The following is a 14,831-nucleotide window of genomic DNA, read 5'->3' as shown; positions in this document are numbered from 1 at the left end:
GACCAGGCCACAGCACAGGCCAACCCCAAGAGGAAATGGATTTGGGGGAGGATATCACACACGCAGAGAGAGGGAGAGAGAATGGCTGGAATGAGATGAGGCTAAGGAAATGCCTTTGCCTGTCCCCATTGCACATCACATCACATCACTGGCATTCAGAGCCCTCCCCACAGAATTTTCCAGCCTGCCTGTCACCCAGTAATGCCACTCCAGCAGACCATCTCCCGCCCCTCCTACTATGTCGTCCTGTTGCTACCTCTCGGTATGGCCTCTGCTTTCATATGCACTCATACTTTTTTAAGATTTTGTTTATTTATTTGCTAGAGAGAGAGGAGGGGGAGAGCACAAGCAGGGAAAGGGCCAAGCAGAGGGAGAAGCAGGCTCCCCGCCGAGCAAAAAGCCTGATGTGGGACTTGATCCCAGGACCCTGGGATCATGACCTGAGCAGAAGGCAGCTGCTTAGCCGACTGAGCCACCCAGGTGTACCTGTGCTCATACTGCTAAAGCTTGTTGCAGATTTCACTTCCTCTGAGGAGGAAATCCAAAAACTCATTCCTGAGGGATCTGGTCTAGTTGAGCTGCTGGCACCAGGCTATGGGTGTCCTTGCCAGTGAAGCAGGAAGATCTGTCCCTTGGGGGCTCCATGAATTCTGGGCCCCCCCCCCCTCTTCTATCACAAAGCCCCGCAGACCCTACCACTCCTCCTCTGCTTCCCCAGCCCAGACTCTGCCCTGTTACTTCGTTTCTGAGTGACTTTAGGGAAGTCTCTCTCTCTCTCTTTTAAGATTTTGTTTATTTACTTATTTATTTTTAAAGATTTTATTTATTTGACACACAGAGAGAGAATACAAGCAGGCAGAGAGAGAGAGAGAGAGAGAGAAGCAGGCTCCCTGCTGAGCAGAGAGCCTGATGCGGGGCTCAATCCCAGGATCCTGAGATCATGACCTGAGCCAAAGGCTTAGGCTTAACCCACTGAGCCACCCAGGCACCCCTAAACATGAATAACTTGTTTATTTATTTGATGGAGATCACAAGTAGACAGAGAGAGGCAGGTAGAGAGAGAGGGGGAAGCTGGCTCCCCACTGAGCAGAGAGCCTGATGTGGGGCTCAATCCCAGGACCCTGGGATCATGACCTGAGCCTAAGGCAGAGGCTTTAACCCACTGAGCCACTCCTTTAGGAAAGTCTCTTAACCTCTCTGGGCCTATTGCAGGCTGGGTTCCCTGGTCCCAGGGACAGAATGCAGCGTGCAGGATGTTTCTCAAGAAGGGCCCTTGTGGGGGGTGCCTGGGTGGCTCACTGGGTTAAACCCTCTGCCTTCAGCTCAGGTCATGATCTCAGGGTCCTGGGATCGAGCCCCACATCCAGCTCTGCTCAGCAGCGAGCCTGCTTCCCCCTTCCTCTCTCTCTCTGCCTGCCTCTCTGTCTACTTGTAATCTCTGTATGTCAAATTAATAAATAAAATCTAAAAAAAAAAAAAAAAAAGAAGGGCCCTTGGGTTCAGTATCTGTGCAAGGGAGTGGAGGCGAAACTGGGGTGAGCAAGGGTGTACGAGCTGCCGTATAGACCTGACAGGCTCGATCTATTCCACAGGAGCTCTGGGGCCAAAATGATCCATCAGACTTGTCCCACCTTGGGCCAAAATGTCACTTCAAAATGACACAGGCGGCCTGCGGCTGGGCATGCCCTTGGACAAGGCTGCTCTTCGCAGGGGAGGAAGTCCTTGAAGGGGCTGGAAGCCTAAGGCTGTCCGCCTCTCGCAGCCAAAATGACAAATCCTTCCCTGAAGGGGATCCAGGCAGTGGCTCAGTGCTTCTGCTTCCTCCCGTAGTAACTGCATCGTGACATTTCACTGGGCTCTGGTCCTGATGAAATGCAACCATGTTTGTCAAGTTCTAGCACACACTCTGACTCACAGTCACTGTTTAGTAATGAGGACAATGCTTATTGTCTGGGTGTTGGGCTAAGGTCCGTTGGGTAACTCTGACTCCAAGCCACCTTTCATCCTTTTTGTGGGAGGAGGCTGAGGGGTGGCTCCAGGGGAGCTAAAGACTCAAATTAAGACTTGTGACATTTCTCTAGATGAGGTTACTTGTAAAGCCACAGCAATACAATAACAGCAATGAAATAAGTTTTTCATGCAACTTTAAATTCAGGTCCCATTAACAGATAAATTACGTTGTTTATTAATCCATTCATTATCTGGTGAACAACACTATTACAGGACATTGTCTTTTTGTCTTAATTTCTTCAATATAAACAGTTAGTATGAATCACCTATCTGTGATCCAGTTTTGGAATTTTCTCTTCTTTTAATATGCAGAGATGCTTGAGAAATGGTAGTGGTCCAGGCCTCTCTCTGTCTTTGGTAACTTTTGTGCTACCTCTCAAGGGAGCCAGGAGGCAGGTAGACAATGTAGCTGCTTGTCTACTCTGTGCTGGGCCAACCTGGACCACAGCTCAGCGCACCTGTCCACACCCTCACCAGCCCGCAGAGGGCTGCGCTGAGGGCCAATGCTTAGGTGTCCTTCTGGCCCCGGGCGCCACGGAGCATGCTCTGTGCAGAGCAGACTCCGAGAGGCGCCCAATCCCAAGCGGCCACTTCAGGATTTCCTTCGCGGCTGGAGCAGGAAGTGGGAGAAAAGCGAGAATTAGGAGCCCGTTTGCAGTCCAGTCCCTGGCACGGTCGTGGCCACCTCCCCCAGGCCGGTTCCGCTCTGTCCTGGAGCTCCGCGGGGACGAGCGGTGCGTGGGATCCTAGTAAAGGGCCCGCCGACCCGCGGAGTAGGGCTGGGGATTAAAAGGGACTGCACTGGTGGGACAGGGACAGATGCCTTTGTTTTTCAAGCCCGTGAGCATGGGTTTCGGTTCATTTTAAAGAAAAGAGAAGCGGGGCGCCTGGGTGGCTCAGTGGGTTAAGCCGCTGCCTTCGGCTCGGGTCATGATCTCAGGGTCCTGGGATCGAGTCCCACATCGGGCTCTCTGCTCAGCGGAGAGCCTGCTTCCCTTCCTCTCTCTCTGCCTGCCTCTCTTGTGATTTCTCTCTGTCAAATAAATAAATAAAATCTTAAAAAAAAAAAAAAAGAAAAAAAAAAGAAAAGAGAAGCAAGTTGCCGGGATGTGATTTGAATAGGGCGCCCCCAGGCAGTTGCGCCGTTTGGGGGCTTGGGAGCCCCTGTGACCCCGCGCGCATCTGACCAGGGCGACATCAGAGCTTGGGCTCTCTCTTGCCCCAGGGCAGAGCCGGCCTCAGATCTCCGCGTAGGCACGGTGTCTGGGAGTCGCCCACTCGCCTCGGCTCTCGTTTAGCAAGAAACACTCAGCCCCGGGGGAGGGGTCAAGGCTGCGATCTCCAAGAAGGGGAGACTTGCAGTCCCCTGGCCAAATACAGAACTTGTCCTGGAAATTAAATAAGTATGTCAAGCCTAGCACAGTCCTGGACTCTTAGTCCTTAAAAAACGGAGCTGTTCCAGGAAGCCCAGAGTCCCCGGATAGCGGCTCTCGAGGGTCCTAGTGGTGGCACCCTGGGTGGGGGTTGCTAGGTCCGCAGAAGGCAGCCTGGGGGAACCCACCAGCAGTTGCCTTCTACTCTGTCCACATTGTGAAATGGAGAGCTGGGAAGGCCCACTGTCCCTCCTGATATCCTGGACCACTCTTTCCTGCCCTCCTTGCTTCCATTTCTCCTGAATCCTCCTGCAATGCCGCCCCCCCCCCCGCCCCCCACCACTCCCTCCCCATATTTGATGGAGGCTGCTTCCGCCAACAAACTTTTATGGATTGCACAATAATAATAATAATAACAATAAGGCAACTGAATTTCAAAGAAATTGCTTAAGGCCATTCACCTAGGACTGGGCAGGGGTCAAGGCTCTGAAGAAACTGGAGAGTACAGATAAATAAGTAACAGTGTTTAAGATAAGACAAGGTTGCTTGTGTTTGGGATCAGAGCTGTCAGTCCGTCAGGGGGCCATTTTCTGAATACTAAGTGTGTGCCCAGCTCAGAGCTCCTTCTGCAGGACAGGAAGAGAGATAAAAAAGATAGAAGATGAGGTCCCTGGCCCTCACAACAAAGACTAGCATTTAGTCTCCATCTAAGGACTTCGATTTTTATTTTGAAAACTACATCATCATTAGAGGAAAGGATCTTTTAAACATTTCCCCAGTTCCACCCCCCAATGCAAGTTAGTTTTTGTACTTTCTCTTAATTTTTAACAACAGGTAGATGTGTTTTTTATTTTTTAAGATAACATTTACCAATAATTTTGTTTATACATCATAATATTGGGTTTACACAGAATTTTGTGGACTCTTTATGTATTTTTTTTAAAAGATTTAATTTATTTATTTGACAGACAGAGATCACAAGTAGGCAGAGAGGCAGGCAGAGCGAGAAGGGGAAGCAGGCTCCCTGCCGAGCAGAGAGGCCGATGTGGGGCTCGATCCCAGGACCCTGGGACCAGGACCTGAGCCAAAGGCAGAGGCTTTAACCCACTGAACTTCCCAGGCGCCCCTACATATTCTTTTTAAAAGATTTTTATTTATTTATTTGACAGACAGAGGTCACAAGAAGGCAGAGAGGCAGGCAGAGAGAGAGAGGAAGGGAAGCAGGCTCCCCTCTGAGCAGAGAGCCCAACGCGGGCTTTGATCGCAGGACTCTGGGATCATGACCTGAGCCTAAGGCAGAGGCTTTAACCCACTGAGCCACCCAGGCGCCCTTATTTTACGTATTTTGAAAGCACATTTCCCTGCCTGCTCCTAGTCCTGACTGTTCTCATTTACATACTATTCCCTCGTGGCCACACCATATTTAGCCACTTTTCTGTTATTGCTCGATTCCAGTTTTTTGTCATTATAAATAATGTGGCTATAAATATCTTTGTACATATAGCTGTTTTCTTCTTTTAAGTTATGTTCTTGGAATCAGTGCCCAGAAAAGGGATGACTGGGTCAGAGGGTTGACTGTTTTATAACTCCTGCTATGGAAAGCCAGACTGCAACTGAGGACACTTAACAGCTTAAATGAAGCAACCCAAGCCCTCGCAGAAGTACTAGTGCCCTATTATACAGAACAAGCCCTTATTGGCAACCACGATATACCATGTTCCTGCTAGCTGGACACCTGGGTATGTGGAGAGACAGCTTCACCCTTGGGGAGCACAGAAGCCCTTTGTTGTTGTTTTAATATTTTAGTTATTTACTTGAGAGAGAGAGACAGTGAGAGAGAGCATGAGAGGGGAGAAGGTCAGAGGGAGAAGCAGACTCCTCTTGGAGCCCGATGTGGGACTCGATCCCAGGACTCCAGGATCATGACTGGAGCCAAAGGCAGTTGCTTAACCAACTGAGCCACCCAGGCACCCAGAAGCCGTGACTTTTCAACCTTTTTCTTTCCTCCTAGGACACGAAATATTCCAAACTGTTGCACAACGAAGGGCAGACTCAGAACTGAGCGATTCCCCCAAATTCTGCAGGGACTCGAAACACTAACATGTTTTCTAATCAACAGAATCTAATCAAAGAGGATGTATTTTTGGCTTTGATGAAGCAGGTGGCTGGTTCCTGGCTGCACCCCCACTCCTTTTTCTCAGATTCAGGAATATCAGATGCAAGGGAGGGAGAGGCTTGTGTGGATAACACAAATCCACTTTGATTTCTAAAAATGAGCAAACCCTTCCCAGACATATGCATTTGTGCTGTGACACAGTTGGACAAGTAAGGCGATCCGTTTGTGTGTAAATCTGGGCAGAGGACTCCTCAGTCCCTGTGCCAGGATCCCAAGGAGACAGAGCTCTGCTTTTAACAAAGGCATTGAGCTTGTGCTCTGTGTCAAGCACTGTGCTGTGGCCCAGGTGCCAGTATGAGTGAGTGCCAAGAAATCTATGAAGAGCCTAGATCCCAGAGAGGGTGTGTGGGTAGTGTGGCCAATATATTTTATTTGTTAGATACTAATGTGCCAGCCACTGTTCTAGGCACTGGGATACATACAGCAGTGATCAAAACAGTGAAATACTGCTGCCCTCATGGAACTGATGCTTAGGGGTAGGGATGGGACAAACAATGAGTAAAATATTAAGTATATCACATGGTGATAAATGCAGTGGATAAAAATAATGTAGGGAAGGTGAGAGGTTTGAAATAGAGCGCTTAGAAATGGCCTCACTGGTATGATATCTGAACAAAGAGAAAGCCATGGATGGCTGGGAGAGGAGCATTCCAGACAGAGGCCCTACCTGGAGGCCCTGAGGCATGAGCCAGGAGTCAGGCCAGTGTGGGGTGGGGGCCAGCAGGAGGATATGAGGTTAGAGAGGGAGTTAGGCCATTCTGTGGGTGGCCCAGTAAGCATCATACAGACTTCAGCTTTACTCGGAGAGGAGTGGAGTTGAGACCCAGGGGACAGCCAGGGGACAGCCCAGGGGACGTGGTCTGGTCTGGCATGGAGAATGCACTTAGGGGCCAGAATAGCAGGGAGCCCAGGGACAATGCCGGTAGCAAACTGGGAACTCCGGGTTTTATCCTCAACCCAGGGATCTCTCCGTGCTCTTAACTCTTGGCCCATCCCGGACTTGAGGTTTGACTTGTTGGAAAGGTCAGAACCTACAGCGAACTCCAGCCTGGAGGACAAGTTCGTAGGAAAGTTTTTAAAGTCCGATTCCAACACCGTTTGAAGGTCTCGTTAGCATTAGAAAAGTCCTAGTAGGAGGTTCTCCTGCGCAGGGGTACAGTTACATCACTGACCAGCTGTGTGGCCTCGGGCAAGTCTTCTAAGGCCGGCTCAGTTACTTCATCTGTAAAATGGGACTAAACGCCCTGACCGCTACATCGCATCAAATGAGATCATTCGAAAGTACCTTTTAAACATCATTATCTTTTGCAAGCGGCAGCCGTGAAAATGCAGTTGACCTCAGAGGGCTGAGTTAGCAAGGCACTTCCAAACTCGTTTCCGAGAGCGCTGAGCCGGGCTTTGTCTCCGCGGCGGTGTGCTGGAACCTGCTGGGCTCTCACCTAGCACTCACTGCCGGGCTGGGAACGCCGGCGACCAGCGCTGGGTAGGCGGCGGGCGGCAGACGGTGCCCTGGGGCCGGGCTGCGGAGACCCCGGGCTCCCCCCGCTCCCGCCCCTGACCCGCCCCCTGTGCGGGCGCGCGGGGCGGGAGGAGGCCGCGGGCTGGCGGGAGGTCGGGCGGGGCAAGCGGGGCTGGCGGGGCGGCGCGGCCGGGGCGGAGCCGCCCCCGCCCCCGCGCGCTCCCTCCTCCCGCCAGCCCCAGGCTCCCCGGGCCCGCGCCGCGCGCTCTTTCTCCGACAGCGGCGGGGGAGCCCAGTGCACCGCGTTCTGCTCCGTCTGTCCCTGCGGGTCGCTTCGCCATGACCACCCAGCAGATAGTCCTTCAGGGCCCGGGACCGTGGGGCTTCCGCCTCGTGGGGGGCAAGGACTTCGAGCAACCCCTGACCATTTCCCGGGTAAGAGCGGTCGGGACGCGCAGGAGAGAGGCGAACCCAGGCTGGGGAGCGGCGTGCCAGGAGGCGATTTGTGCGGCCAGGGCCCCGCAGGCGCTGCGGGAGACGGCCGTTAGGGAGCCCAGGCCGGAACTGGGAGGGCCGGGCGCATCCAGGTGTGCCTTGCGGCGAGCGATCCCCGTGCGTCTCGGGCCCGCAGCCCCTTCCCCGCCGCGGCGCTCCGGGGCGAGGTGAGCGGGCGGCGGCCAGGCGCGCACTCCCGGTGTCCGCGCGCGAAAGAGGGAGCAGTTTTCGCACGTTCGCTACAGAAGCGCGGCCCGGCGCGTGGACCGCTTTGTCACCCCGCGAGGGCGTAAGAGCCCTCGCAGGTCCCGCACGCTGGCAGGCATCACTTCCCGGTTCTTCACGAGTCGCCGAGGGGCGTAAAGTAGTTTTGGAAGCAGCTGGAAAGACCTGGAAGAGGGGTGGAGTCGGTGGCAAGTTTCCCTGGCGCAGGTGTGATGAATTTCCCAAACAACTAGTTTTCCATTCTTTGGACTTACTGCACGGCCAGGTCTCCCCTTCTTCATACGTTTCGGAGAAAAGGACTGATTTTTTAAACATATCAGGCCAAATGAACCCTCTTGGACATTCCTCTCCTCCTGCGGAAGGTGGCCACGCCATATTTCTGCCTGGCGTTTCCAGATTATCAACCCAACAGCCGCCTTTCCCCAAGGATAATGTGTGGGGAGGGTTTCCTACTTTGCGTGGCGCCGTGGTGGGCGGGGGGGGCGGGAGAAGTGTTGCCTGAAAACTTTTTAGACGGGTCTCCTTTCTTTGGGAAGGCCCAGGTTCAATTGGAGACGGCCAGGCCCGTTGCCCCCAGCTACAGCAGACACCCCAGGGAGACTCAGACTCAGGGTTTGGAGGCCCAGGCGTTGGTCATCTTGTCTAGACTGTCATGTCCCCGTGAGAGTTGCCTTATTCACTGCCTGCACCTAGAAGGCGGCCAATAAATATTTTCCGACTTAATGAAAAGGGGGAGCACAAAGCATTCTCTGGTGTCCACGCCCTGCCTAGAGGCCTGGTGTTCCATTTTGGGGGCCATCTGCTTGCTGAAGCTGACCCTAAACTTGCCTCCTCAGCCATCTGAACATCTTTGTTCTTAGTGTGGAAGAGGGAGAAAGAAGGGGAAGATTCCTGTGATATTTTGTTTTGTTTTTGTGTTTTTTACTGAAATCCCTGCCTCCAGGAGCTGAAGGCATACGGTAGGAGGTGCGGGAGGCAAAGTACTGGGAGCCTCTGCTTGGCTTCCCCGCCAGCCACAGTCCTAGCCGCATTTCCTTCCGGGTGGGTCTAGCCCAGTGAGGAGGTCTTCTCTGACCATCCCATCAAAGCAAAGGGGGCAGGTGTCTCAGTTTGTGGGCCCTGTTCCTCATTTCTTCCACCTGCTGTCCTGAGCGGACTTCTTGGATTCTTCAGGCAGGTACATGCTGTCTTCCTACCTACCCGCCAAATTCCTCAAGTGTAGGTACTGTGCTTTCTCTAAGCCTGGCACACAGCTGAACCTGGCCGTCCCCAGTAAATGTTTGCAGGCTTATTAATAAATGCTTGTCTAGGGAAGGCACATTTAGACTCCCTTACCTCATAGTCCATTTGTCCTTGCTCTTTGTGTCTATAATTAACCTGTCAGCCCTTCCCACTTCTGAATTTATATATGACACGAAACCCTTTTTTAAAGAAGTGGAAGATATATGGCTGATCTGTTAAAAGGGCAGTTACTGCCCATCATTTTAACTGCTTTAAAAAGTCAGTGAAAGTGGCCCTGTGCAGGAATGACAATGTAGTGTGGAACCCACAAGACTACATTCACTGGTTTGTACCTTAAATATATTTCTTCATTGCGTTATGAGCGATATAATGTTTAATGAGCATGTACTGTGCAATGCCGTGGGGGTCCCAGATATGAGAGGACAGAGCTCCATTTTCAAGGTGCTCATGGTCTAGGGAGAGAAGCGAATCTTTAGATTGCCCTTGGCAGTTGCTTTTATTGAAGAGTGAAAGTGACTCAGAGGAGGGGACATTCTCGCGCTCAGAGTGGTTCACTTGTTTCTTCATCTCGTTTCTAGGTGGAAAGAACGTGTCACCTCCTGGGGTTGGGAAAGTGGTCATTAAGGGGGTCGTCAGGATCTGATGGGGGTCTGGTTTCTGCTTCTGACTTGAGCTGTACCTGGGGATGAGCTTTCTACTGTCTGAGGCTTCCTCCTCCGTCTCTGCCATGGGGATAACCCCAGCCACAGGTGGCGAGTTAAGGAACATCAGAGTGCTCTGGAAACAGTGAACAGGAGCGGGGAGGAATGAGCAGTGACAGACACACACACCTTCTGGTTGGTAGGTGTGCTACATTTATCATTTTGGGCAGATACACTTTACTAGTATGGTTTTATAGATGTAGACTTTGAGTCTCCACACCAAAGCAAACATAAAAGTTAGGGGAGGAGAGGAGTGCCTTTCGTTTAATTATGTTTGCTTTCTCTTGCGTGAATTATTCTGATATTGACTCTAGTGTTTCTTTAAACTGCTAACGCTCCGGAGTCTATCCGTAGTCTTGTGTACTTGAAATTGTTTCTTTTTTCTGTTTTGAAATAAAAGAGTCAAAAAATATAGATGCAAAGCAAATAATTATAAAATAAATACCTGTACAGTGCCCCCACCCAGGTCAAGAACTAGAACCTTACCAGCACCCCAGTAGGAAATAGAATGAGCACACCAGACATAACCCAGTCCTGACTTATGATAAGCAACTCCTTGTTTTTCTTTATAGTTTTACTCCTTAAATGTGCACCCTGAACACCACGGCTTCATCTTACCTGTTTCCGAGCAGAATCCTACAGACCCTGTGTTGTGTGTGTGAGAAGAGCTGCTTTCACACCTCATTGTTCTCATGTGTGCTACGGTGATGAAATTTCAATCCAGGTTTGCACCTTTAAAATGGACATAAACCAACTTTCTTCCTTTTCCCAGTTTCTCACTTAAGGCCCCTACCTAAGACTCCCTGGTGATCTAGCCACACACATTTGCCTCTGTCCCCTGAGATTTTGTTCTCTGTCACTTCTTGCTCCAAAGCTACAGTTGTCCATCTCCTTGAGGTTGTTTTTTCTTTTTTTTTCCTTTTTTTCCCCCCATATCAATTTCTTATTTCCTCTAGTTGCTTTCAAGGGAAGCCTTCAGAGAATCCACACCCAGGCCAAAATTGCTGTTCAATTTATGTTGACTGTTTTTCTCTCCCAGCAACTGACAAAAGACAGGAAGGGGTGGGGCCAGAGATAAGGGGGTGCTCTTGCTGGGAGGAGCTGTCACTTGCCTCTTGAGTAAGCCTTTGCTAAGAGCAGTGTGGTTTTATGGGGAATGCTGTACCCTTTGCTTGGGCATCCTAAGGGAAACTTAATAATGGATACTGTGTTGCCAAAGGGCCTTTTCTAATTTTGAAGAGTGTTATTTTCAGACTGAAGTAGATTTATGTCATATCCTAAAGGTGGAAAGAGCAGGGCCTGCGTGGCAGATTGTGAAAGGCAAGAAATGTCCATGAAGCCTCATTCCGCATTAATAGCCCTTGCCCTGCTCTCCCTCACCTGGGAAATATTAGCTGCTCCAGCTGATCGTGGTTGATCTACAGCGAAAGGAGGAAGAGGGGTCCATCAAAGGGAATAGCACTTAAGTGCTTCCAATCATTTTTTTTTTTTTAAGTCCTCTCTACGCCCAGTGTGGGTGCCCCTGGAACAGCCTGTGAGTGAATGGTTGAAATCCATTGAAATCCTCTGGCGTGAAATCCACCAGGCTGTGTCGGGACCTCTGACCAGATATTCCCCCCGACCCAGCCTCCTGGATGCCAGGGTTGGTCTTAGAGGAGGAGAGGGGAGAGGAATGGCTTTCAGGGGTTGTTGCAAGGCAGATGACCAGGAGGAGATCATCACCTAACTGCCAAGGTCACACTCTCCTCAGCTGATCAGGACTCGGAAAAGCAGCGGACAGTCACTCTTATGCCAGGAGCAGTCTGGGGACTGGCTTCCAAGCTGTGCTTGTTCCCCACGCCATCCCCTTGCTCTCTGGAGAGGAAAGCCTGCTCCTTTTACAGAGAAGGTCCAGTGCCTGTAGGTTAGGTAATTTGTTTGAATTTACATAGTTTTTCTTTTTTTTTTTTTTTAATATTTTATTTATTTATTTGACAGAGAGAGAGAGATCACAAGTAGGCAGAGAGGCAGGCAGAGAGAGAGGAGGAAGCAGGCTCCCTGCAGAGCAGAGAGCCCGATGCGGGACTCAATCCCAGGACCCTGAGATCATGACCTGAGCCGAAGGCAGCGGCTTAATCCACTGAGCCACCCAGGCGCCCTACATAGTTTTTCATTGACTGAACCACTTCCTTTTAAAGGAAAGGGTAGAAATTGGTTAAAAATGAGCAGACGTGGCTAGGGCAGAAAATTAATTTTTTAAAGGATAATTGGACTTCAGTGTGTGTCCATGGAAATCCTGGGGAAGCTGCTAGAATATTTGCAGGGTGCCTGGTAAGAGGTCCAGGGCAGGGACTCAAGCTGAGCTCTGCTCCGGTCCCCAGCACCACAGTGGGGGAGCCCTGGGCAAGGTGCACACCTTCTCTAGGGGCTGCTTCTCTGTAAAGATAAAATAATAAACAAGCAGACCCATTGGTCTTGTACCCTTTGAATATGAGAGGCTACTCTCTGTTGTAAAAAGTGTTCCAGCATTGGGCATGTGGCATTGGTTGTACCTTCAACTGTGAGTTGATTAAGAAAATGTATTCTGAATTCAGAAATGTTTTTAGATGAATTTGTTTTATGTTATTCATCTATGAATATCTGTGTTGAGATGACTCTTGTGTTAATCATAGGAGCCTCAGTTTACACTTGAAAGATTGTGCGAGAAATATTTATTTGACCAGCTTGCGATAATGACTGTAGTTAAAATGTACATAGGACATTTTAAATGCCAGCACTGTTCTGTGCGCTTAATATATTCCCACAGTCATCCTTACACATATCTTGTGAAGCAGATCTAATTAAGACACCCATTTGCAGTTTGGGGAAACAGGGATGGAAGTGTTCAGTACTTGGCCTGCTTCTTACAGGTGATGGAGCTAGAATTTGACCTTCCTGGCTTCAAAGCCCGTGGCCTTGATCTCTGTTTCAAAATAGCCACTTTAATAGCAGCTGACATTTCTTGAACGCTCACTCTGGGCTCCATGTGCTCTGGTGTTATCTTCTGTGCTCCCCACAACCCATGACACAGATACACAGGACACTCGGTCAGTAAACTGCAGAGCTGGGATTCGAAGTGAGACAGTCTGGATCCCAGGTTATCCGAGATAACCACTCTCTTCTGCCTCTTGATCACCCATAACTGACAGTATTTCATTGGTGGTGATCGTGGCACACAGCTCAGCTCCGAGAAGTGCTAATGGTGGTACAGGGATGATAGGATGGGTAGGGGGGACCCTCTTGGGTTCCTCACCCCAGAGCCCGCTGTACCCATGAGCGTTGGCTGTGGAGGCACTCCAGCTGCTTTGTGGCCTCCACCCGCGAGCTCCTGGAGCTCAGAGCACCCCAGGGAGCAGCGCCTCCCCACCCCCTTTCCCCTGCAAAGCCAGAATCCCCCACCTGTGAGAATTGACAGTCCTGCTGTGGGATTCCATGCCCCCGAGGACAGTGGAGAGCAGAAGTGCAGAAGATTTGGTGGGTTAGAGGGAAGCCTACCAGTTTGGGTCAGAGGGGATTTGGGTGCAGTTTTTGGATCAAACGAAGATGACTAGGGATAGACAGATGCAACTTGTCCAGCCAGTGATGGGCCTGGAAAGTGGCAGCCAAGTCAAGGCCAAAATGAAATGGACCCACGAACGCGGAAGGGAAAAGGAGGTAATTTCCGTAGGGCACTTAGCACCCTGCGTGATTGTTGACCCTTCCGTTAGACTTAACTCGGGTCAACTACAATGCTCATCCATAACTGAGGCCTGCCGTGCCCTTTCATGATGTAGTACACTGCTTTCTTGGTAAGTGCCGCAAACATTAAAGATGATTTCCCGAAGGAGCACGGGTTCTTGACCAAGGACTCAGGACCCGATTTTTATGGCTATGACTACTCATCTGTCACATGAGACAATAAGGACCTAGGTATGACCTACGGAAGATAAAGACATCTGAAAGGCATACACATGGACCAAATTCAGATGGTGCCCCAGTGATTTATACCCATTTCTTTTTAAAACAAATTATAAAAAATACTCATGTTTCTAAAGCTGAACATACCCATATGCTACGACCAACAATTGTGCTAGTTAAATACTCCATGGAAATATGTCCGTGTAGGCACCCAAAGGCATGTCAAGAGTTTCCAGAGCCGCATTATTCATAGTAGCCCGAAACTCAGATGATTTCCGTGTGTAGCAACAGTAGAATGCATAAATGGAGGCAGGGTAGGTGCGGGCTACAGGACAGCAACAGGAATTGCAGCTGTGCACGACGACATGAATGAGACAGACACACGCACACTGTGCTGAGAGAAAGAAGCTGGGCGTAAAGGGGATTCCAGTGGGATTCCAGTTGTATAAAATTAATCAGGCAAAATTAACCCATGTGTTAGAGGTCAGGGTCAGAAGGGAAGGAGGCAGAAGGGGCCTTTGGAAATTCAGTTGTGTTTCTTCATCGAGTGCTGGGTTAGTGGGTGTTCTCCCACCGTGGATTTAGATCTTGTGCAGTTTTCTGTGTGCATGTTGTACTTCAATTAAGACTTTCCATAAAAATTCTCATGCCTGTTACAAAAAACATCAAATAACAAAAACGTGGAAGGCATAGGGCAAGAAGTTCCCCAGTCCTCCTTCTCAGAGGTCAACACTGCCAACAGTTTGAAACTTTTTAGACTCTTTTCCATTCATGTAACTTTTTTTTAAAAGATTTTTTTTAAAAAAAGATATATATATTTATTTATTTGACAGACAGAAATCACAAGTAGGCATAGAGGCAGGCAGAGAGAGGAAGGGAAGCAGGCTTCCTGCTGAGCAGAGAGCCCGATGCGGGGCTCAATGCCAGGACCCTGGGATCATGACCTGAGCCGATGGCAGAGGCTTTAACCCACTGAGCCATCCAGGTGCCCCTGTAACATTTTTAATACTGAAGTACCATGTCATTGTTTTGTACTTTTTGCCTTTTTTTGTACTGCAGCAAATCAAGAGTTAAAACGCATCCCGAGGAGCACCTGGGTGGCTCAGTCCTTAAGCAGCTGCTGATCCCAGGATCCTGGGATTGAGCCTTGCATAAGGCTCCCTGCTGGACGGGAAGCCTGCTTCTCCCTCTCCCTCTGCCCTGGCTTGTGTTCCCTCTCTCGATGTCTCTCTCTC

General features: G+C 50.2%; 1 protein-coding gene across 1 annotated transcript in view; it reads left to right on the top strand.

Moving 5' to 3' along the window:
* The first annotated feature begins 7,255 nt into the window (after positions 1–7,255).
* The window catches only part of PDLIM1 (PDZ and LIM domain 1), a 46,170-nt gene continuing 38,594 nt past the window's right edge, over positions 7,256–14,831 (top strand). Inside the window, exon 1 of the mRNA XM_046026921.1 lies at positions 7,256–7,453. Coding sequence (XP_045882877.1) covers positions 7,358–7,453 — 96 coding nt within the window. The 5' untranslated portion in view covers positions 7,256–7,357. The remainder of the gene's footprint in view (positions 7,454–14,831) is intronic.

The sequence above is a fragment of the Meles meles genome, chromosome 13 (assembly GCF_922984935.1).
Source record: "Meles meles chromosome 13, mMelMel3.1 paternal haplotype, whole genome shotgun sequence".
NCBI classification, from domain to species: Eukaryota; Metazoa; Chordata; class Mammalia; order Carnivora; family Mustelidae; genus Meles; species Meles meles.
The sequence above is the reverse complement of the archived record's forward strand: the minus strand, read 5'-3'. Positions and strand labels throughout refer to the sequence as shown.